The 23,474-nt window shown below is 47.7% G+C and overlaps 1 protein-coding gene across 4 annotated transcripts in view; it reads left to right on the plus strand.

Annotated features, from left to right (window-relative positions):
- KANK4 (KN motif and ankyrin repeat domains 4) overlaps positions 1-11,862 on the plus strand; it is a 69,637-nt gene extending 57,775 nt beyond the window's left edge. For all 4 annotated transcript variants that reach the window (XM_073789037.1, XM_019919234.3, XM_073789044.1 and 1 more), the window contains 3 exons: positions 730-872; positions 4,331-4,531; positions 9,972-11,862. In XM_073789037.1, the coding sequence (XP_073645138.1) occupies positions 730-872; positions 4,331-4,531; positions 9,972-10,076 (449 nt within the window). In that variant the 3' untranslated portion in view covers positions 10,077-11,862. The remainder of the gene's footprint in view (positions 1-729; positions 873-4,330; positions 4,532-9,971) is intronic.
- The last annotated feature ends 11,612 nt before the right edge of the window (positions 11,863-23,474 follow it).

Below are 23,474 nucleotides of genomic sequence, written 5' to 3' on the forward strand. Positions count from 1 at the left end.
TTACAAAGCAGAAATTTCTTTTGAGTTCTCATTTAATACTTCATCTTAAAAATATGCCAGTTTTTCATTCTATTATGAAATGTATATTCTTAATTGCTTTAATATAAAAATTTGTGGAGTGTTTTATTTTCCACTCTGCTTTTCAAATGAAAATGGTTATTCCCGGAAGATTTCCCATGTTTATCCTGGGGTGTTTTTCATGTCCCCTGGTCCATTGCACAAGATATCACTAGCCTTTGAAAAGACCTACAACCATAGACAGCTGCTTAAGAGTTACACATAGACATAGAACCAGACCTGAAATACACACCTGTGGGTGACGTGAGGCCATGTGAGTGATGGGCTCTAGCGCCGGATAGACCTGAGTCCTGGTCTCACTTCTCCTTCACTTGGGCAGTTGATATTACTTCACTGACTTTCAGGGTCCTCATCTGTAAAATAGGAATAATGTTTGTCCTCCACTTTAGGAAATAAAGTCAAGGTCATTGGCCCCCTTGGCCACCTCTGACTCTCCTGTGGACCTTTCTTGCTGGGTATCCTCAGAAAACTTGTAAAGAAAAGTGGCCACTGTTAAAGGCTGTTAAAAAATGTAGAACATAGATTCCACCACTGGGAAAGGATTGCTCTATCCTGTGGCCCTTCAACCAGCTGGCAGCATCCTGTTGAACAGGCTAAAGCCTGGCTTCCAGCCTCTCGGGAGCTGTTCCAGCTTCGGTGTTTCTCTTGCAGGCGTCTGCAACGTGGACCATCAGAACAAAGCTGGCTACACCGCCGTGATGATCACTCCCCTGGCTTCTGCAGAGACCGATGAAGACATGGCTGTTGTCTGGAAACTCTTACGAGAAGGAGATGTGAACATCCAAGCTACTCAGGTAGGAGATGTGAACATGATCTCCTCTTTAATGAACACGGGCACCTCCCAGTTTTATTCTGCCACTGGGGTGAGAAACTCCATGAAGATCCATGTAGAGTTTTTAACCCGAGAAGTCTGGGCCCTCCAAATGGCATCTGTCCAAAGACTGGACATTCAGTTTCCTCAGAGCCTCCTGAGACCCAGACAGGCTGGGACAGAGGTCATGAGCTTGTAATCTATGTCCCCGTCTGAAACTGGGCAAATTCCATCTGGGTCTGACTCCTCAAACCGAATGTTCCGCAGTTAGCACCTTGAGAAGGCGTTTGCTAGTTGTGCTCTAGAAAGCCCCTGCAGGAGATCCACCTCGATCATAAATTACAAAGCAGTCCAGAGGGTTGGGATGTCTCTGTTCACCTTCTGGGCCCTTCTACTTGAGAACACAGAGTAGGGGTGTGGCCCTTAGCCAGTAGACAAAGCTCCATATGGAACAGTGGGCATTCCTCGAAAGGCCACTTACCCATCTTTGACCAATAGAAGAACAAGCAGAGTGCATTCCACTCTCCATTTCCCCCCAGAGTGATCATCAGTGTAGCCTAACTCTCAAGAAGTGTAAAGGGGGCTTCCCTGGTGGCGCAGTGGTTGAGAGTTCGCCTGCCAATGCAGGGGACACGGGTTCGTGCCCCGGTCCGGGAGGATCCCACATGGCTGTGGAGTGGCTGGGCCCGTGAGCCATGGCCACCGCTGAGCGGCACGTCCGGAGTCTGTGATCTGCAACGGGAGAGGCCACAACAGTGAGAGGCCCGCGTACGGCAAAAAAAAAAAAAAAAAGAAGTGTAAAGGGTCTGAGATTTTACTCTACCTTAAAGCTAACATGTGTCGTGGATGCTGGCAGATGACCCAGGACTCTTGTGCAAGAGACAAAGGACAGTGTGTTACTCACAGCAGTAACAGTAGTCAGAGCATTGGTATTTATACCAGTTCCCCAAGTCCCAATTCCCACTTCGCACAGGGCGGTGTGAGGAGGGCCGGATCCCTGCACACAGAGTAGATTGTGTTACTGGGGAAGAACCCTGAGCTTAGGGAACCTGAATCTTTCATACTGGATAGTAAGCGTGTCTGCCCTCTGTTCTGGAGGGGACAATGTCTCTAAGTTCCAACGCTGTTCATTGTACATTCACCCTTAAAAAGATAGTCTAGAACAAAAGGTCACATATTGCCTGAATCACTAAATATGCAGAAAGCCAAGAGACCCATAGAAAATAGAAAATTGTCTCCCAACCACCTGTTTAACTCTGCTCACCACCCCGACCCCAAAGTGATTGCAGACAGTAGCCTAACCTGATGGCAAAGTCTCTTTGCACATGTCACATACTAGCAATTCTATTGGTGGCAAGAAACAGACATTTGTAGCTTACTCTCTAGTTTTCAAAGTATCTTCACCCACCTACTCCATAGGACTCAGTAAAGCTGTTTTCATTTTAAATAATATGTTTTCCAGCAACATATCAAATCTTTTTTTTCTAAATTGGTCCTCTTGAAGGGGGAGTGCTCACTAATGATCAAAATCCATGCCCTTCTTATACAGGAGAAACCAATGCTCTAGGAGAGTAAGGGACCCATCCCAGGTCACCAAGGGAGGGATGGGAATTCATAGTGCAGCTGCACCCTTCAGCACCCTCTGGGGCTTTACGTATGAGGGGAGCTGCAGGTACCAGGTTAAATAGGAGTGAGCTGGGAGGCCAGGAGTCTCCCGGGCTAAACTACTTATTTCTCTCTGTATCTCCAGGGTCAGCGCTGCACCGGGCCATAGCAGTGATCTGTAAATGGTGGTTGAATTAAATTGTATGGAGCCAGACCAGGAGGGAGGGGGCCCCAAGTCAGGCAGGAGGCAGACAGGAAGACATCTGCATATGTCATCTGGCTTTAATACCACTCAAAGAGAGGGGTCTGGAGGGAAACCTATGGTCTGGTTAGTGCAGTAAACAAGCATTACCTCAGGGCTGAGCATAAGCAAACCAAAGAGCAAAGAAGCTTCTCTGGAAAGATCTGTCTGGGTTCCAGAGAAATGGGGAACCAGGACACCTAACGATGCATTCACACGTCCCAGGCGATGGTCAGACCTCATCTCTAATGCTCCTAAATGCAATAATAGCTGACATGTACACAGCATCTGTGCCGCGCTCAGGCCTCACACCAGCCCCAGAAGGGAGGTAATGTCGTTAAGCATTCCTGCTTTACCAGATCAGGAAGAGTCACCGAGAGGTGAACTCGTCCAGATTCACATAAGTACAGAATGCGGCAAAGCCAGGATTTTTCTGATTGCAACCCCCTTTCTTTTCTCTAAGCCCCAGCCTTCCGGGCAGGGAAGCATAATCCATCAGTGACTGCAGATCGGAGCTTTAATCAGTGAACTCATCAGCCAACATATTTTACGTGTAAGACACTGTGTTCAGAGCCACAGGGGATCTGAGAGGAAAGAAACCAGTCCTTACCTCTTCTCACATCCCTACAAAGCCTGACAGTCAGAGAGACATGCCTGAGCTGCCTGGAACCCAGGAGAGAACCACGAGGGCAAAATATATAATCAAGTCGCATAAGAGGACTATGTATATACAGGAAAATCCAGGAAAAATGATGATCAATTTGTAATCAGAAAAGTTACTGCCACACATTTTTATATTTATACCCTTTATCTCATTTGATTTTCACAAAAGCCCTGTGAGGTATACAGGATGGATCATAATTATATTAATTTTTAAGAAAGAAAGACCAAGGTTCAGGGACACGAAGGGACGTGGCCAGGGTCACGCAGTAGGAAACAGCAGAACCAGATCTTGGTCTTACTTTCTGACTCTAATCCGTTGCCATGTGCATTGATGATTACAGGGTTGTGAAAGATTGTTGTCAATGGCTGTGAATTAGAAATGACCACAGGACCATGTAAACAGAGAGCTTCTTGAGAAAAGAGGCTTCTGGGTATCATTCAACTGAAAATACCAGAGGTGTTCAGAGCAGCCCAAGACTTCCTGTAGGAAGTTAGGCTGGGGCGGGGAGTCAGAAGCCATGGTCCTGAAGTATTCAACCCTTCAGTTATTCCATCATTCAGCACTTATCAGCATGTACTTGGTGCTAGGCACTGGAGAGACAGAGATGAAAAAGACTTAGCTCCTGCCATCAAAGATGTCACAGTCTATGAGAAAGAGACAGGTTGACCGGTTGAAATGCCAAGTGGTAAATGCTGTGTTATGAACCCTGTGCCTGGGGTGTTAGTAGAGGGCTTTAGAGAGGATGCAGCATTTGACTCGTGTCTTGGAAGAGGAGTAGAAATTTACCAGGCCAAGGACGACGTGTCCCTTACCACAGAGATTCAGGTCAACTGTCATTTTCCAGAGAAGTCTCTCCTGACTACACCCAGGCTGCGGAGGGGGTCCTTCCCATCAACCCCAGCCTCACCACGCCCCTGCTCTCTGTGTGCAGGGAGGCCAGACTGCGCTGATGCTGGGAGTCAGCCACGACCGGGAGGACATGGTCCAAGCGCTACTGAGCTGCCAGGCAGATGTCAACCTCCAGGACCATGATGGATCGTCAGCCCTTATGCTGGCCTGTCGCCATGGCAACGTCGACATGGTCCGGCTGCTCCTGGCACACCCGGCCTGTGACAGCAGCCTGACTGACAAGGTGAGACTTATAGGCAATTAACAAGTGGGTGTTCCACTTCCCTTCCTGAAAAGTACCTTGCCAGCCGGCGAAATTCAAGGGACCATATGGCACTAGGAACAGAATTGACTTCATAAGGCCGTTGTTGGATTTAAATGAGATGACCCATGTAAATGCTGGGAGACTTGGAGCTGAGAAACCCCAAACCCTAGCCTTTCACACCATGCTGAGGGATTGCGCTCAGGCCTGGTCTTGACCCTGAACCGCATCTGGTCATGGCAGCATGTGGGCTTTTGAGGCGGCAGCTTGAGTAGGGAGGCTATGCTGTCCATGGGGCTCCCAAAGGCGGGATGAAGGAACCAAGTACAAATTGTGTCCACTCTTGGACAGTGACCTACCTTACAGAGTGGCCCATTTCATCAAGCCACCCTGCTTGAAGTTGCATTGCCAGATACATGCTTCTTGTGAGGCGACGGCGTTGATGATGATGATGGTGATGATGGTGGTGGTCGTGGTGGTGACAGTGATGAGATAACAATAGTTATAAAAGCTAACCTGTATCACATGCTGGCTTGGTGCCAGGTACTGTACCAAGCAGTTACCACGGACTCTCTAGTTTAAATCCCGCAACAATCCTATTAGATTGACTCTGTTGCTCATGGGGGAACGGAGGCCCTGAGTGGTTAAGTAACATACCCAAGATCACACAGCTAGTGGAACCAGCTCCATCAAACTCCTAAGAACACTCACAGGAACTAACTCTTTCCATGCATTACCTCACGAATCCTCTCAGTAATCCAGGGAGGTAGATACTGCCGTCCCCGTTTTGTATTGATAAGGAAGCAGAGGCCTAGAGCGTTTATACAGCCGTCATAAGGTCACAAGCTGCTGATTCTTGAAGCAAGAATTCGAGCCCAGGTCTGACTTAATGCTGACACTGTAATTTAAAGCTTCAAACAGACTTCTCTGTACTTTCTTAACATCCACATTTCAAAAGGAACAAAGGCCTGAGGGGGAAAGAGGGGCCCCTCCCCGCCCAGGGACAGCCCCTCTTACCAAGCCACATCTGAAAACGCCCTGCCACTGTCCCATCACTGATTGAAGCTGCTGGGTCCCTTGTACCGCACCCAGGCAGCCGGCACCCAGGCCCAGTATCTTCAGGTCCCACGAACTCCAGCTCTGCCCAAAGCCATTTCCGTGATCATTAGAGAGCACAGACCCTCTTGAAATGCTTGTGGGAACAGTGGTGGGCTCCGGAAGTAAGAGCCTCCTTTTCCAAATGTGATACAGTCATATAAAGGCTCTATGTTAATGCGCTCCCTGCAGGGTCACCCTGGGGCAGAAGGAGGTGGCCCCTTAATCTGGGACAGACCCAGGGCCCTCTTAGGAGTGAGCAGTGCAATTGGCCAGGGGAGGCCTGAGAGGACAGGCCTGTGGGATGGGGGCAGGAGCTTTGGAAGTCCCTGGTTAGTGGGGGTCATCAGGCAGTGAGACTGAGTCTCCCGCCACAGATTAGAGAGCTCAGTAGCTGCTTTCAGTAGGTGGAGGTAGGGCTCTGTTGAACTTTGGACAGATCAAGTGATTGTTAGAAGCATGGACTTTATTTTTTTTTTAACTTTTTATTTTATTTTATTTTTTAATCAGTTATACATATACATATGTTCCCATATCTCTTCTCTCTTGCGTCTAGAAGCATGGACTTTAGAATGAAACACTCATGAGTTTGAAACAGCGTTCTGTGACTGTGTGCCTTTGGGCAGGTCACTTAACCATTCTGAGCCTCTGCATGCTCGTCTGTAAATGAGGATAGTAATAGACCAGACCTCAATACGGTACATTTGTAAAGCCCCTGCGTGACATCTAGGAGATACTCAGTTGATGGCAACTGTTATTGTTGGGAATAGGTGAACCACAACAGCAAATACGAGGCAGCCACCACGTGAATGAGTAGGGACCTGGGCATTTGCAGGCAGTGTCTGGAGGGAGTAGGGAGGATGAAGGTCTGGAGTTAGAGGAGCCATTCAGAGGAGGCTGGAGCCCAAAGGGAGAAGTACTCCCATCTGGGAGTGATTGCGCCCTCTAGGGGAGATTCAGCAGTGTCTGGAGACATCTTTATCTGTCATAAGTATGTGTGTGGGGCAGTCCTGGCATCTAGTGGGTAGAGGCCGGGGTAGCTGCTAAACATCCTACAGAGTACAGGAACAGTGAAGAATTACAGATTATCTGGCCCAACATGGCAGTAGTGCCTCCGCTGAGAAACCCTGGTATAGGTGAGTGCTGAAATCCAGGTGGGATGAAATGCTGTCCCAGTGAAGTGCTGGAGGTTGAGGACAGGCTGGTTGCAGTTTGGGGCAGCCTGAGAAGAAGGTACTAGGCAGCTAAACCGGAGATGGTAGCGGAAGCCTGTCTTAGGGGAAGGTGGAGAGCGTTAGGGGATGCCCAGTGAGCACAGGGGTGCCCAAGCGATACAGGTGGCAGGCCCACAGAAGTTTCTAGACCTTGCTCACGGCCCAATCACCTGCTGCCTGCTGGGGACAGGGTTGACTCAGGAGTCACACCCAAATTTCCCAAAGTGACTTGGGTGAAAAGTTTCAGTGGGAGATGGGGACCGATGACTGGGTCTTGGCAAGCACCCAGCCCTGTGCCTCCAGCTTTGCATTGAAGGGTGGAGTCCAGCCCTTACCATGACCACCGTCTCGTTTCAGCGTTCACTTTCCTCTGGAGACTTAGGTGCTCCCTTGGAAAACCGAAAGAGAAGTCATGTCCTGAAATTGGTTTCTCTCATCCTACCAACATGTAAAGGTTGCTATAAATGCAGAACCCCCAGAGCAGCCCGCAAGGCACCTTCCCCAGGTTGAGAAGGTAATTCGGGAAATTGGTCACCCAGCCTATTGGGACCCCCAGAGTGACGGGAACGAGGAGGTGGTGGTGAGACCTGATCCCTGGCCCCCAAGGCTTACCCTCTGAAGGACTTGTTTGGGCAGTGACTCCAAAGCATGCGTCAAAGCGAAAGCTTCTTGAAGGCATAGACTATGCCTTGCGCATCTTTGCCTGATATGTAGTGGCTTCTTGGTGAGTTTTTGTCATATTGAGAGATAACCCCCTACCACACACACACACACACCCTCACACACAAGGTGTGCTGGCTGCCTGACCCCTTCGGGCTCTCTGGGCCTGCAGTGCTGCCGAGCAGGGACTTGCCGTGCTTGGCTTCCACCGGAGCCGCGGGCCGAGGGCTTGTTCCCAGGGCTCGGGCAGAGGCATCTCGGGGGCACACCCTCCCTAGGTGGTCTCTCTGGCCACACTTTCTGAAATGAATGGGGCCCCCCGCTTTCCACGTGTGTAGTTGAAGAGCCCACAGATGCAGGCTGTCATCTCCAGGTGGGCCCTGTTCAAGGGTGCACATGTCCCCTGGGACTGGCCCTGTGGCTCTTTCCCATAATAACGTTAATCACGCTGTCTCCTTGTTTACGTGGAGCATCAGGGTTGACAAAGTGCAGCAGGGGACAGGCCTAAATAAACCCAGGCCCCTCCGGTGGGGCTTTCACAAGAATCTTCTGTGGAAAATCTTTGCTTTCCTCCAGACTTGGCCAATCTGAGAACATACTCATTAAGATTTAGGGGGTTCAGGTTCTTCATCAACTTGAAATGAATACTCTGTTATCATCCAGCATTCCCTCTTTCAACAGTGCTTATTGAGGGCTGACCAGACTACAGGCACGGAGCCAGGGGCTAGGCCAGCAGAACAGGCCAGATCCAGTGTCTGACCTTGTGGACACTGAGATTCATCAAATAACCCCACAAATACCAACTTACAAAGACGGGTAAAAGGCGGGTACAGGGAATCATGAGGCCTTTTCAGGGCAAGAACTTCATCTGTTTTGTGAAGCCTGTCTGCTGAAATGCCACTTCCTTCTTCTCCCCACCCCCTGCCCTCCCCCCATATACACAGGGTGGTCATCCCGTCCCTTGAGCTCACTCTGTTCCTTTGCTGGCTTGTTTGGCCTTTGGCCATACATTATAGTTATTTACATGTGTGTGGAGCCCCGATGGCAGCTGGACTCCATCCTGGAGCACAGAGAAGAGACTGAAGGGTTTTTAGCTGAGCGTGAACACTTCCCACCTGCTTCTTTGGAGTTTCCACATTTTAGAAAGTAATTTTCCCCATCTGCAGTAGAGCGGAGAACACTCTAGCGGGGTCTTGGGTGGCCCCCATGTGTCAAACCCATTCATGTTTATACAGCAAAATGTAAAAGTATTGATACTTAAATGAGCTAAGTAAGGACCAAGATAACCTCACGTTTTGCCTCAAAATGAGTTGCCAAAAAAGTGGTTTTCAGAGCTGTTTAGATGTCAGAATTCTGGGTTCGGGATTGAGCCCTCGGAGCTCAGCGTCCACTGCATCATGGCGGTCCTTCCCCTCATCTCTGGGTAGAGAATGGTTGGTGCTTCCTCTGAGAGCTGCTGTGTTTGCAGCTTCTTTAGAGAGCAGAATGGGAAGCTTCTTGCACAGCAGCCATGGTGAGAAAAGCAGCATGGTATCACGCATCGGGAAGTAAAAATGAGTGTGTCCTTCTGGGCTACAAGCCCACTTCAAAGAATTTGTCCTTAGGAAATAGTTAGGAATGGGAGGATGCTTTCTGCACTAAGTTTATCATGGTGAAGACTTGGAAACAACCTAAATCTCCAATAAAAGGAAAATAGTTCAGTAAATAATGGAATATTATACAGCCAGTAAGAAAAACCTTTATGTCCTGATGACTATGTAAGAGCAGGGAAAGTCTTAGAGCATATCATGGTGAGTTAAAAATAAAAGTACATTCAGAATTGATATACATTATCATTCCTCTATTTAAAAACCAACAACAGGGCTTCCCTGGTGGCGCAGTGGTTGAGAGTCCGCCTGCCGATGCAGGGGACACGGGTTCATGCCCCGGTCCGGGAAGATCCCACATGCCGCGGAGTGGCTGGGCCCGTGAGCCATGGCCGCTGAGCCTGCGCTTCTGGAGCCTGTGCTCCGCAACGGGAGAGGCCACAGCAGTGAGAGGCCTGCGTACCACAAAAAAAAAAAAAAAAAAAAACCAACAACACATTTGCACAGGAGAAAAGACTGGAGGGAAACTTACCGAAATCCTAACTCTCATTTAGGTCTGTGTAATGGAATAATGGAAGAGTTGTTTTCATTCCTCTGTTTTCCAATTTTTTAAAAAATGTATTAAAAACCAAGCAACACTTCTTTATTTTCATTGGCACAGATTTCCCAGGAGTGAATGATGTTTCCGTGGAAGGGGGCCCATTTCTCTGATCCTCATGCCATTTGAGTTTCCTCCTCTCCTCTGTGAATGCTTGGAATAGACTTCTATGTCCCATGCGTACCCCTTTCTCCCAACTCACCCTTCCTTTCTGCGGTGGGAGGCAAATGGGATAAAAATTTGTTTTTCCTTTTCTTTCTCCCCTGTAGGCTGGCCGAACGGCTTTGTCCATCGTTCTGAAATCGCCCGCCCATGTGGAAATTGCAGGGCTGCTACGGGCCCACGCGAAGCAGGGCAGGTCCCTGGGACCGTAGGGGCTGCAGAAGAGCTGGCAGCAGGGAACAGAAGGGGCCTTCTCTGGACTCCTCCCTCGCCCTCGGAGAGGGCACGGGTCATAGCCAGGGGGCCGCCCCGCAAGAGAAGAAACTATGTCAAATAGGCACATACATTCCTCTTGTATAATCCTGCTCATTAGGATGCTTTGTAGTTTTTGCCTTAGGCCAAGCCCCGAAACTGCGGGCTGCAGAGGGGTGCAAGGTACGAAGTGCATTGGTGTTGGCTAAAAAATCCCGGCTATCTTCAGCCTCGAGTTCCTTGTGACTCCACCCTTTGTAGCACCGTGCAGAGACCAGGCAGGCAGGAGCACAGTAGCCAAGCAATACTTTTCACGTGGAATTTTAAAGTGCGCCATCTTTCTGTTTTATAATCAATTATATATGAAGCTATCCCATTGAATATGCATGTCTAGAGAGGAGGGGGTGGGGAAGGGGTGGGATTTAAGCAGCTTCCCTGGCAGTCATTCTCTGTAGGACCCTAGGAGAATCACCACGCAGGCAGGTGAAACTGGACAAACCCCTCTGGGGCCTTTGTTTAATTGGCGTTGACAGAGAAATCTGAAACTCAGACGAGGTAGGAAGAAGCACATTGGCATCAATGCCAGATATACAGTCTTGACCATTTCCGAGTCACCAAGTGGCTCTGCTTTGCTCTAGGAAATTGGAATTAATCAGGAAGTTATCCAATCCAGTGAAGCACACCACATGTATGTAGGCAGAGTTCAGTTACGTCAGCTCTTCTGAATCTGTGAAAGAAACAAATGAATCAGAGTGAGCATACTTCTTGGGATGGGTTTTTATCATCCAGAAGCCACCACTGTTCCTTTGTAGCAGTACCCGTGGACTCGCGGTAATCCTGGCTCCTTTCCCCTCCACCCTTATGAGCAGACTATGAGCCCTCATGTGGCTCTGCGGTTTCCGAGGCTCCTAGCTGCAGAGCTTGTCAGCCTGCAGCAGGAATGTGGAAGCTGGGCTGAGCAGGGCCCGCTCTGCACTGACATATCTGTCTACTGGAAAGTTAGTTCTTAAACTTCCACAATCCCAGGGGCCCACATGTGCATGGCTTTGTCTATGAATTTGTTCTTTCTTAAAAATCTCTTATGCAAAAAAGTCTCTCTTGTATAAAAAGGAAAGACATCAAAGCTGGGTGAGCCTCACCCTGGTAACTCAAAAGCTTGAGTTCTCATTTGACTCAGATATCAATTTGCTTGGTGCCCCTTGGGTGAGTCATGGAACCTCTCTGCGCCCCATTTCATCATCTCTAAAAATGGAGATCATCATACAACCTTTGTCCTGGGGGTGCTGGGCAAGGAACAGCTGACGGAAGTTTTGGAATCCAATTTGTAATCCATAAAGACGGTCTGCCGAAATGGCACAGCAAACTTCAGTACAACTTTGTGATTCATGAGAGAGGCTCTAAGTCCCAGAGCAGGACAGTGATGTGTGATGGTGTTGCTCAGAGAGAATGCAGCAAATAATGATCTAAAATGCTTTAAATGGGTTTATTTTGACCTCACAGCACATTTTAAGAGCAGAACCCCACATTAATAAACGTTCTAGCCGGGTGCTTCTCAGACTTTGATGTGCATACAAATCACCTGGAGAGCTTGTTGGGACGCAGTCAGTCTGCGAGGGAAGGGGGCTGGAGAGTCTACATTTCTAACCAGTTCCCAGGGGATGCTGATGCTGCAGGGCCACACCACACGTGCAGTAGCAAGACTCTGGCCCATCCTGATCATTTATATATTAAAATGCTGCCTCTCAATATTCTGTCTCAAAGTTTCTTTGCATTTCTCTGCTCTCAGATCTTGGGAATTTGCAATGTGGGTCTTATTTTCTATTGTGTTTCTGCAGAGAGCAGTAAGGGGGTCCGTGTCCTGTGTTGCCAATTTAGGGTCTGTTTCTGCATCTCATATTGGGGTGGCAACTTTTATTTGGTCGTATTTCTTATAATTATCTCATTCGAATCCAGCTATAAAAAAATTGCTTATTGACCAGAGAAGGCAAACTGGTTTTCCTAGAGTTTGAAGCCATTGAGTCATTATGAGAAAGACTTTTCCACCCTTTCTGAGATTTTAAATATTTCTTTTCATGTTGAGTTTGGAACGTGAATACATGATCTCATCACTTAACCATTCCATTCCATTGGAATGTCTGAGCCCAGAGCATGGTGAGATGAACAAGCACAACCTGCCTCCCTGTCACTGTCACTGCTCTAGAATTCATTCCACAAAAATCTGCTGAAACCGGCCCTGTGCCTGACACTGTTCCCAGCGCTGGCTTTTGGAAAGCAGCTGTGGTTTCCTCTAGAAAACCAGTGTCTAAGGTTACCATGATCCCAATCCCAGGCTTTCCAGGACTTGAAGCCAAGGTTCAAGTGTCTGATACATTTATCAAGTGTCTGACAGCACAGCCTCCAAGCAACATAAGTCAGGCTCACTGGAGACAGGAATTAAGCTCAGGCCTGGGGGGAGACCCACAGGTATTTTAGCTTCCTTCACTGCCTGCATGGGAGCTTGCAATCTGCTTTGGAAGACAGGACACATGTGCTAATAGTGAAGAATAAAACCAGACAACATAGTTTATTCCACAAATATTTCTGGAGTACCCACTGTGTGCAAGTGCTGGGCTTGAATTAGAGACATCATAGTGACACAGTTCAGACGGCCACTTCATCTACTTGGGGAAACAGAATGTGAGAAGGAAGCCTAGAACACTACAGGGGTACCAATAAAGGGCACTAGAGCGGGCCTTAGGAAGTCAAGGGAGGCTTCTAGAGAAAGAGGGGTCTAATTGAAAATGTAAAGATTAGTGGATGTTAGCCAGAAAAGGAAGAGTACTGAGAGGTGAGGAGAGGACAGAGTGTGTCAGGCAGAGAGACCAGTGTTGCCAAGGCTGAAAGATTTGAGGGCTGGCATTTGGGGACCTTCATTCAGTTGGATAGAACTGCCATGTAGAGTTTGAGAGGGATGCTGAGATCAAAGGGTGGATTTGGAAGAGATGAGACTGAAAATACCTGAGGACCAGATCAAAAAGGGCCTGAAATCTGTGATAACTCTTTGTTCTAAAGGCAATGAAAGTCTACTGGTTTATGACTGAGAAATTCATTCACCTAACCTTCATTTAACACAGATTTGTAGGGACTTACTCCTTTCCAAGTCCTGTGTTTGGGGATGGGGACATGCTGGTAGACAAGTTAGGCAAGGAACTCACAGTTTAGCAGGGAAGAAAGACAAACAAGTCCTCTTGGCCCAGAATGATGCACATTGCAACTGGGAAAGTACAAGGTGTGATGGGGACACATAGGTGGGACCCTCAGCCTAGTTGGAAGGTGGGGAGGGAGTCGAGGAAGGCTTCCCAAGGAATGTTGAAGCTCTCTGAAGGATGACTAGGCAGTAGCCAGGCAAAGAGGAGCTGAGGAAGCATGCATAGAGCCTCAAGACAAGGGAGAACACTGACTTGGAGCATTAGAAGAACTCCAGTGTTCCTGGAATAGAAAAAAGGAAGGATGGCAAGATGAGGCCAGAGAGAAAGCCACTGTAACAAGACTTGAAGGAGATAGGAATATAGTAAGCGATGCTCAGATTTACATTTCAGAAATAACACTAGAGTTTTGGGGGGCATGAGTGACATTTATGCAACAAACATCTGTGGACTATCTATTCTGGGTCCTAGGTTCCAGAGTTCATGGTTTGGTGGAGGAGACAGGCATAGGCTGACAGCAGCTATGTGATAGGATGAATGATGGAAGTCTGAGTCGTGCTGCAGAGACTGACTCCGCCAGAGGGAGTCAGGGAAGCCTCCAGAGGAGGTGGCTTTTGAGCTAAGCCGGCGGGATGCATAGGAGTTTGCCCAGGCATTCCAGATAGAACAGCAGGTGTAAAGATGTGGAGTGTGAAAGAGCACGGCCTGCTCTTTCAGAGTCATTTCACGATGACTTGGGTTTAGGGTGCACAGGGGAATGACTGGAGGAGAGATTTGAGAAGAAGGTCGGTAGACACATCTCACTTGTTGACATGTATGTTGACATTACGGATTTGAACTTGAGCCTGTAACTTGAGGGGAAATCACAGAGTCCTTGGACACTCTGAAGCTCTCTTTGGAAAAATGCACATATGTGCCAAATATGCATGTAATTTCAGGGATTCAGAAATCTGCAGTTAAGATCTCACTGCTCTGGGCAGCGGGGAGCCACTGAGGAATTTCTAAACCGTGGAGCCACGTGATCAGATCTGCACTTGAGAATGATCACGGGGGAGGGTGGAAAGAGACAATGTGGAGGCAAAAGGTGTGCTAAACGTTCTCATAAGACACGAGGTATAAAGCTGTAAGGGTCGTTTGTCCTGGTGTCAGTAGGGATAAAGAATAGGGCCCTATGGGAAAGGCATCAGGGGTGGGCGTGGGCCAGGATGTGATGACAAACTGGATGGTGGAGAAGGGTCTAAAATGAGTGACAGGAAAATGATGGTGTCGCTGTCCCTAATATCTGTTCTTCCCATCATCCTTAGTAATAGAATCGCCAACTTTTAGCTGGACACATCACTACCCAGAGTAGAGACTCCATCTCCCAGCCTCCCTTACAGCTTGATGTGGCCACGTAACTAAGTTCTGGCTACTGAGACGTGAGTGAAGCGATGTGTGCAAACTCTGGCTCCTGCATTTAAATGCATTTCTCCCTTCCCACTGGCTGGAAAGTGGTAGCGATAAATCTTGATCAATGAAGATGAGGCCAGCTCTCTAGGGATCATAGAATAAGAAGTCAGAAAGAGCTTAGGCCCCCAACACTGTAAAGCCATCGAATCTGCCCCTGGTTGTTTATTCCTCATTTTTATGTGAACAAGAAATAATTCTTTAGCTTGTTTACACCATTGCACATTTGGGATCTCTGTTGCAGGAGGAGCTGGACAAATGCACTCAGCATCCCATGGCAGTCTCAAGGGTCGAAAGCTGAGGTTATAAGTGCTGGGAGAAAATATTTGCAAATGATATGACCCACAAGGGCTTAATTTCCAAAATATACAAATAGCTCATACAACTCAATAACAAAAAACAGAAAAAACAATTGAAAAATGGGCAGAAGACCTAAATAGACTTTTCTCCAAAGAAGACATACAGATGGCCAATACGGACATGTTAAGATGCTCATCATTGCTAATTATTAGAGAAATGCAAATCAAAACTACAGTGAGGTACCACCTCACACCGGTCAGAATTGCCATCATTAAAAAGTCTACGAATAACAAATGCTGGAGAGGGTGTGGAGAAAAGGGAACCCTCCTACACTGTGGGTGGGAATGTAAATTGGTGTAGCCACTGTGGAGAACAGTATGCAGGTTCCTCAAAAATCTAAAACTAGAGTTGCCATATGATCCAGCAATCCCAATCCTGGGCATATATCCAAACAAAACTATAATTCAAAAAGATGCCTGAACCCTTATGTTCATAGCAGCATTATTTACAATAGGCAAGACATGGAAACAACCTAAATGTACATTGATAGGTGAATGGATAAAGAAGATGTGGTATATACGTATAGGTGTGTGTGTGTGTGTGTATATATATATATTTATATACACACACACACACACACACACACACACACACACACACACAATGGAATACTACTCAGGCATAGAAAAGAATGAAATAATGCCATATGCAGCAACATGGATGGACCTAGAGATTATCATACTAAGTGAAGTAAGCCAGACAGAGAAAGACAAATATCATATAATATGATATCAGTTATATGTGGAATCTAAAATATGACACAAATGAAACTATCTAAGAAACAGAAACAGACTCACACACATAGAGAACAGATTTGTGGTTGCCAAGGGGGAGGGGGTGGGGGAGGGAAGGATTGAGAGTGTGGGATTAGCAGGTGCAAACTATTACATATAGGATGCATAAACAACAAGATCCTACTGTATAGCCCAAGGAACTACATTCAATATCTTGCGATAAACCATAATGGAAAAGAATATGAAAAAGAATACATATATGTAAAACTGAATCACTTTGCTGTACAGCAGAAATTAACACAACATTGTAAAGCAACTATGCTTCAATAAAATTTAAAAATACGAATCAATAAAGCTGAGGTTAGTGGATTTCAGGGGGAAAAGCTCAGGAAGGCCTTCAGAACGAGCATCCTCTCAATGGCTAAGTATAATGGATATGTCCTCAAGATACAGGCCCCTGTTCCATGCCCACAGTAAAAACACCCCACCCACAGTCTTGCAGGCGAGGCCTCGTATCACTATAGCAGATTCCTAAACACAGGCTCTGGGCCACAGGGCAGCCAGTCCTTAAGCAAGACAGTGCCTTAAGCAAGGCTGGCCTGGTGTGGAAATATAGGCAAGACCACTGAATTATCTGAGAAATTTGAATGAAGAAACATGTAGAGTTTTATCTACGAGTAGAAGGTCATGTTGGGGAGTGAGAAGAGAGAGAAGCTATGAAGTGGAGTGAGGTGTGAGGACAGGCAGAATTTGCACGCACAGAGGTCAAGCCAGGCAACAAGTATGAGCAACAGGGAGCTACGAGTAGAGAAGAGTTGGAGAGCAAAGTCTATCGAGTAGACATTTATGCATTGTCTGCCAGGTCCTCCTGTCCTAGGAACCTCCCCTTCCCAGCCCCATCCAGCATCCACATGACTGTAGCAGGAGCAGCCATGTTCCTACAGGAAATCTTGGCCCCTGGCCACTGAAGGGTGGACAGTGGAACTGACTGGGCCAATCAGGCCTCCTCCAGGGAATTTTGGAGCTGGGATTTAGGAGAGAGATTCAGTCTCCTTCTGGGTGTCTGGGTTATAACATGTTGATCTCAGAAGCTGCTGGTGGCCAGGGTCAGCCTTGTGCACTGAGGAGAAAAAGTGACTCTTCAGCCAGAAAGACTGAAACAGACTTCCTGGCTTCACCAGAGCAGCGCTTGTTCCTTCCGAAGACCCCAGTAGATAACTACCCTACTTGCTTTCTTTCCCAGTCTCCCCTCGGGGCTGTGGAGCATGGTGGGAGGCTAGCCAGACCATGGTGTCTCGAATTGGCTGTCTCTGGTGATGAAGCCCAGCTAGACCACTTGGCCACTCAGGCTCCTGATCTGTGAACTGGGGGATGATAGTTCCCCCTCTGTTCTCGTAAGAGGTTAATTAGATTAGGCATCCTCTTGACGCTTGGCCCCAGTGACAGAACTCAATATACAGAAGAGTACTTCCCCTTTCCACTGGCCATTTGATCTTTTCCTCTAGACCTGGCCCCATAAACATAGAAGCTTGCCTTCACTGACTACTTAGAAATACCCAGGCATCAGTCTTAAGGGTGTTGTATGAAATCATTTACTCTCACAATAACCCTTTGAGGTTGGCATTAATATTATCCTTGCTGAATATATGAAGAAACTAAAGCACAGAGAGGTTAAGTAACTCATCCAAGGCCACATAGCTACTAAATGGCAGATCTGGGATTTCAAGCAGTGGATTTGGCTCTGTGACTCCACTCCATCACCTGCCATATATCTGGAGCTCTCCTTGTTCCCTTGCCAGTGACCCAGGCTGGGGACGAGTGCCCAGCAGCAGTCAGTGGCTGACCTGCAGGTCCTGCTAGGTGGTCCCAAGACAGAGGAGACAAACAGGCAGAGTGTTTGGGACTGGAACAGCTGAGGGGTCAGGACCCCCAGGCACTCAGCATTCCTGGGGAAGAAAGCAGCCTTCTGTGCAGGGTACAGATAGTCTGAACTCACATTGCCTCAATTGCCCCCTCAGTAGGGAACTCCCTATGATTCCAAATCAGTTCCTTCACCCCCTGTCCCATCCCAGAGAGGGATGGTCCTGGAACAGAGGAGCCCAGCCGGTGATGGAGGGGGTCCCACCTGCCTTCCTCTCCACCTCAACTCCACATCCAGACGCAGTGAAGCAAACAGAGCCACCCTACTGCTGAGTAGGGAGCGGGGAAATATTCTTCAATCCTCATTTGCCTTAGAAGTGAGGAAATTTCCACTCTTCTCCCCAGAAGGGAAAACTATGAGAAGAAACTAGATACCCTCCTCCAGTGTCATTGCAGTCAGATGCGGAGCAGGATGGGAGCAAAGCCCAGGCCCTGTCTGTGCTCTGCCTGCCCACAGAGAGAATGCACGCAGGGCTGCTTTCCACCCCCCTGTTGGCTCAGCAGGACAGGCCTGGCCATGCCTCATTAGGGGACTGAGATTCTGATCACCAATTCCAGTGTGGGCGGTTTTCCCCTCATCTAAGCCATTCTTGCATACCAGCTGGGCGTCCTACCTTTCAACTTAATTCCAACGTTATGTACCTGGAAACAGCATCAGATTCCACAAGTTAAGGGCTCAGTCCCACAATACTGCCCTGCACTTCAGTTGCCAATCACAAGCCCAAGTTGGCACCTGTGCTTTTGATGGACAGGCTATAGATTAGAGTTTCCCATGACCTCCTCCTTGGGTTTGATTAATTTTCTAGAGCAGCTCACAGAACTCAGGGAAACACTTACTTACTAGGTCATGGGTTTATCATAAAAGCATATAACTCAGGAACAACCAGATGGAAGAGATGCATAGGGTAAGGTGTGGGAAAAGGGGGCAGAGCTTCCTCATCCTCCCAGAGCATGCAACTCTATGCATTTCCACGTGTTCACCAACAGGAAAGCTCTCCGAACCCTGGTCCTTGGGTTTTTATGGAGGCTTCACTACACAGCCATGACTGATTAAATCACTGGCCACTGGTGATTGAGCTCAATCTCCAGGCCCTCTCGCCTCCTTGGAGGTCAGAGGAGTAAGACTGAAAGTTCCAACCCTTTAATCCCATGGTCGGTTCTTCTGGTAATCAGTCCCCAACCTTAGGTGCTGTCCCAGGTCAGTCATCAACAAAACAAAAGACACCTTTATGGCTCTCATCTCTTAGGTGATTCCAAGGGTTTTAGGAGCTCTATGCCAGAAACAGGACAAAATTCAAATATATATTTATTATTAATCACAATATCACAGGGACACTGCAGGGGGCACTGTGGCTCTGCCTGTGACCAGAGTGAACCTGTGATTCTGGGCTCAGGTGTGAGATACTCGCTGTGTACATTTAAGCCACGTCCTTCTTTCCAGCTGTGATCAGTAATAAAGTTGACATCTCTGGTGTCTCATCTCGCAGTGGTTTCCCAGCTTTGGAAATGAGAAAAGTAACGGTGTTTATTGTCCCCGAACTCCTCCCCCAGGTCCCCCACACTCCCTGGTCAGCACATTGATCCTGTGGATGAGGCCCAGCCTGGTCTTATTGGTGAAGTGGGGTGGAAAAGGGGGAGGGGGGGCGGACACAGGCAGACGAAGGGATCTTGCCTGAAGGGGGCACTGCCAGACCCAAAGTCTGTCTGAGCCTGCAGTGATACTAGTCGCTTCACTTGCACAACTCCAGGGGGCGCCATCTCACTGCATTCTCATGAATATCACCTTCTGCTGTTGTGTCCAGGAGCTGCCATTCACAGATGGCACAATGGTGCCCCTGATAGGGCTGGAACAGGGTGCCCTGGGTCAGGGTGAGGTAAGACAGGACCTCACTGGGGGGAAATCTGGGGCATCCAGGTCTCACGGTTCAGAGGTCTGGTCAGGCAGGCAGGTGGACGGACATGCAAGTAAATAAGACCGTACCAAGGGGCAAGGTGTGCACACCAGGAGCCCATCCAGGAATCAGGAGGAGGGAGTCAGTGGTCCAAGGAGGGGCCCAGCCAGGGAGGATGGAGCGTGACAATTCAGGATGGCACAATTATAAAGCCACCCGAGTGCCACCCCCAATCGACACGATCTAGGCTTAAAAGCACTCACAGCCCAGCAGGGAGCAGACATGGGGCCTGAGGGATCAGCTCAGCTGGGGCCTCTCTGCATCTCCTGGTGGCCCCAGGCACTTCTTGGCCTGTGGCAGCATAACTGCAGTCGCTGCCTCCACCTTCGCGTGGCCGCCTTCTCCCTGTGTGTGTCTTCACATCGTCTTCCTTCTGTGCATGTCTATCTCTGCGTCCAGATATCTTCTTTTAGGACTTCCCTGGTGGCACAGTGGTTAAGAATCTGCCTGCCAATGCAGGGGACACGGGTTCAAGCCCTGATCCGCGAACATCCCACATGCCACAGAGTTACTAAGCCCATGCGCCACAACTACTGAGCCTGTGTGCCACAACTACTGAAGCTCACGTGCCTAGAGCCTGTGCTATGGAACAAGAGAAGCCACTGCAATGAGAAGCCTGCACACAGCAACGAAGAGTAGCCCCCACTCGCCGCAACTAGGGAAAGCCCAAACCAGCAACAAAGACCCAATGCAGCCAAAAATAAACAAATAAAATAAATTTATAAACAAAACACAACAAATTTTTTCTTTCATAAGGATGCCAGTCATGTTGGATTAGGGGCCCCCCTAAGTACCTTATTTTAACTGGATTACCTCTGTAAAGACTATTTCCAAATAAGGTCACATTCTGAAGTACTAGGGGTTAGGACTTCAATATATCTTTACTGGGGGAAAGGGGGACACGATTCAACACATATCACGTGCTTTTGTTCCTCTCTTCTTAAGATGCTCTTCCCTCTAGCTCTCACCCTTCCTCACAGCTAATGCCTAGCTTTTCTTAAAGTTGCAACCCAGTGTAAACTTCTCTGGGAAGCCTTCTGTGACCTCTACCCCCAGCACCACTACAGATACCCACACAGCTGGAGGGATGGTGTGCAGCCCTGGTACACTCCACGTCAGTGCCACTCAAAGTGTGGCTAGGAACTTTACAGTAGTTTGACATTTTGCAATCAGTGGGCTTCTATTGTGTTTAATTTCATTTTCCAACTTATTCATTTTTATGGATGTTGTGGGTTGAATGGTGGTCCTCAAAGAGATGTCCTTGTCCTATTCCCTTGAAACCTATGAATGTGATCTTATTTGGAAAAAGAGTCTTTGCAGATGTAATTAAATTAGGATGGCAAGATGAGACCATCCTGGATTATCCAGGTGAACCCTAAATCCAATGTTGAGAGTCCTTAAAAGAGTCACACAGAGATGGAGGCAGAGATTAAAATGATGCGACCACAAGCCAAGGAGCACCTGGAGCCACAAGAAGCTGGAAGGAGCAAGAACTATCTTCCCCTAAAGCTCCCAAAGGAGTATATCCCTGCCAACATCTTGGTTTCAGACTTCTGGTCTCCAGAACTGCAAGAGAATACATTTCTGTTGATTTAAGCAACTCAATTTGCGCTAATTTGTTGCAGCAGCCAAAGAACCTGAATACAATGGCATTTTACAAATGAATTGATCTACAGTAGATTTGGTAGGAAAAATCGATTCTTAACCACATATTGTTTAAGAAGCACTATTCTGCATAATATCATTGCACACGATACAATGTACTTTATCTGTTTAAATGTCTCTCTCCCGACTAAGCTGTAGACTGAAGGCAGACAGGGTGACTCCATATTTCTTCAGCTTTTAATTCCCATCGCCTAGCTTCTGAACTCACAAATAGACAATAATACATTGAATTTACATGTAGGCCCAGGCAGATCACCTAGGGCCATGTGTGTTGAACATAAGACTAGGGCCTTTGTCCTACTGGACCAGAGTCCCTCTAACCCATAACCTCTTTGTCTGAAGTCCGAATGGGTTCCAGAACTCGGGGAAGGCTGAGATGACAGATGAAATTGTCGTTGAATGCTGCCTTCCCCCCAAATAGCACCAGGACAACCTGTTGTTAAGACAAGACTGTGTTCATTCTTCTCGCAGTAAGATGGAGTCTTAGTAGTGTCTTGGAGAGGGGAAGGCAAAGTTGGGAGACCTACAAGACAAGGACCTACAAGACAAGACAAGGGAGTCTGGTTTCAGAAGCTCTTTCCATGAGGGGCTTGATTAGGATTGGGTAAGGATCATGAAATAAGAGTTTGAGATTGATGGCCACTAAGGGAAGCAGCAAGGGTTCAAAGAATCTTGGGGAGTAAATTGTCAGTTGATGTTTTCTGTTGAAGAGTTAAACAACTGAATGATCATTTCAATAGTTTCTTGGAAACTTCCAGGAATAAACAATAGTTACTTCAACTTTCATCCTCTGGGCAAGAGTTTCCTGAAATAGTCAACTTATGTTGAAGCAGAGAGTGGAATAGGAAAGTCAGGTTAATATAAATAGTTACTTTGTGGGTGTAGATGGTTTCACTTCTCTTGAGTCAGGTGGCCCAACTGATGGACGAGAGCTCAGGGGATGCTCAGACCTGGTGGGCACAGACACATATCAATTGCTTATCAGGATGCTAAAAAATAATCTTGCAATGAGAAACTCCTGTCCCTCATAACCACATAGCAAAAAAACATCATTTGTATGCACGCTCACTGTTCTCTTGGCATTGACTTTTCGTCATTAACCCCAGGGGAAGCCCTTTGGTCTTTCTCCTCCACCTTCCCTCTCCTTCTGGCCCTGGCATAGCCTTGACTCAATCATGGGGCTAAACTAGGTGCCGAAAATCTGGTTAGGCTCCCCTTTTCTCCCAGAGCCCACCATGGCCAGTGTGAGCACTTGCTGGTAGGCCAGTCACATATGACTGCATGGGTGACCTTTTCCACACCCCTCTGGAAGCAGGAGACCTGCCCAGCAGCTTCCAAAGTGATTATCCTATTGCAGACACCCGGAAAAATGAGCAGGCCTAGTGCGAGTGAATGCTGATGCATGTCGGAAAGGTCAAGCAATGCTGGCGGGCACACAGTCTCTGGTTGGGAAAGACAGGCACGGCTGGCCCCAGACAAGAAGATCTAATTTCTAAGCAGGAAGAACATAGCTCCCTGTGACGGAACACCAGGCCTGATTTGCCTAGAAATGTATTGGGAGTGGGAGGTGGGGAATGATAACTAACATTTATTGAGGGCCTGCAAGGCATTTTTTACACATCACTTCATGGGAAATGTCAGCATATCCTCAATCTTAGCAAATTGAATATTTTCAGTACTCTAAGAGAGACCTCTCTTTAAAAGAAGTTTGTAGCAAATCTTCTCTAAAATGAAGGCTACATCCCCTGTTTTTGTTTTGTCCTCTAGTGGACTTCTCTTGGACAAAAGCTGTTATCTGAAAAAAGGCACCAGTTAATATTTTCCGCTGAATACATGCTACCCAGATAGCTAAGGTTAAATTTGACCTCCCGGTCCCAACAACAGAAACCACAATTGTCTAATATTTCGTTTGTCAATTGTGAATAACATGAAAAGATCTGAAGGGTGAAGAGCCCATTCTCTCCAGAACCTACGTCCCATCAGCGCTTCCATTCTGCTCTGTAACGCTCACTAGTTTAGTATTAGCAATGAGGGCGCCCTCTAGATCGAGGAGTCTTCACCGAGGTTCGCCCCTCCTCCACCTGCTGGCAGCTTTT

This window comes from Tursiops truncatus, chromosome 1 (assembly GCF_011762595.2).
Source record: "Tursiops truncatus isolate mTurTru1 chromosome 1, mTurTru1.mat.Y, whole genome shotgun sequence".
Classification (NCBI taxonomy): Eukaryota; Metazoa; Chordata; class Mammalia; order Artiodactyla; family Delphinidae; genus Tursiops; species Tursiops truncatus.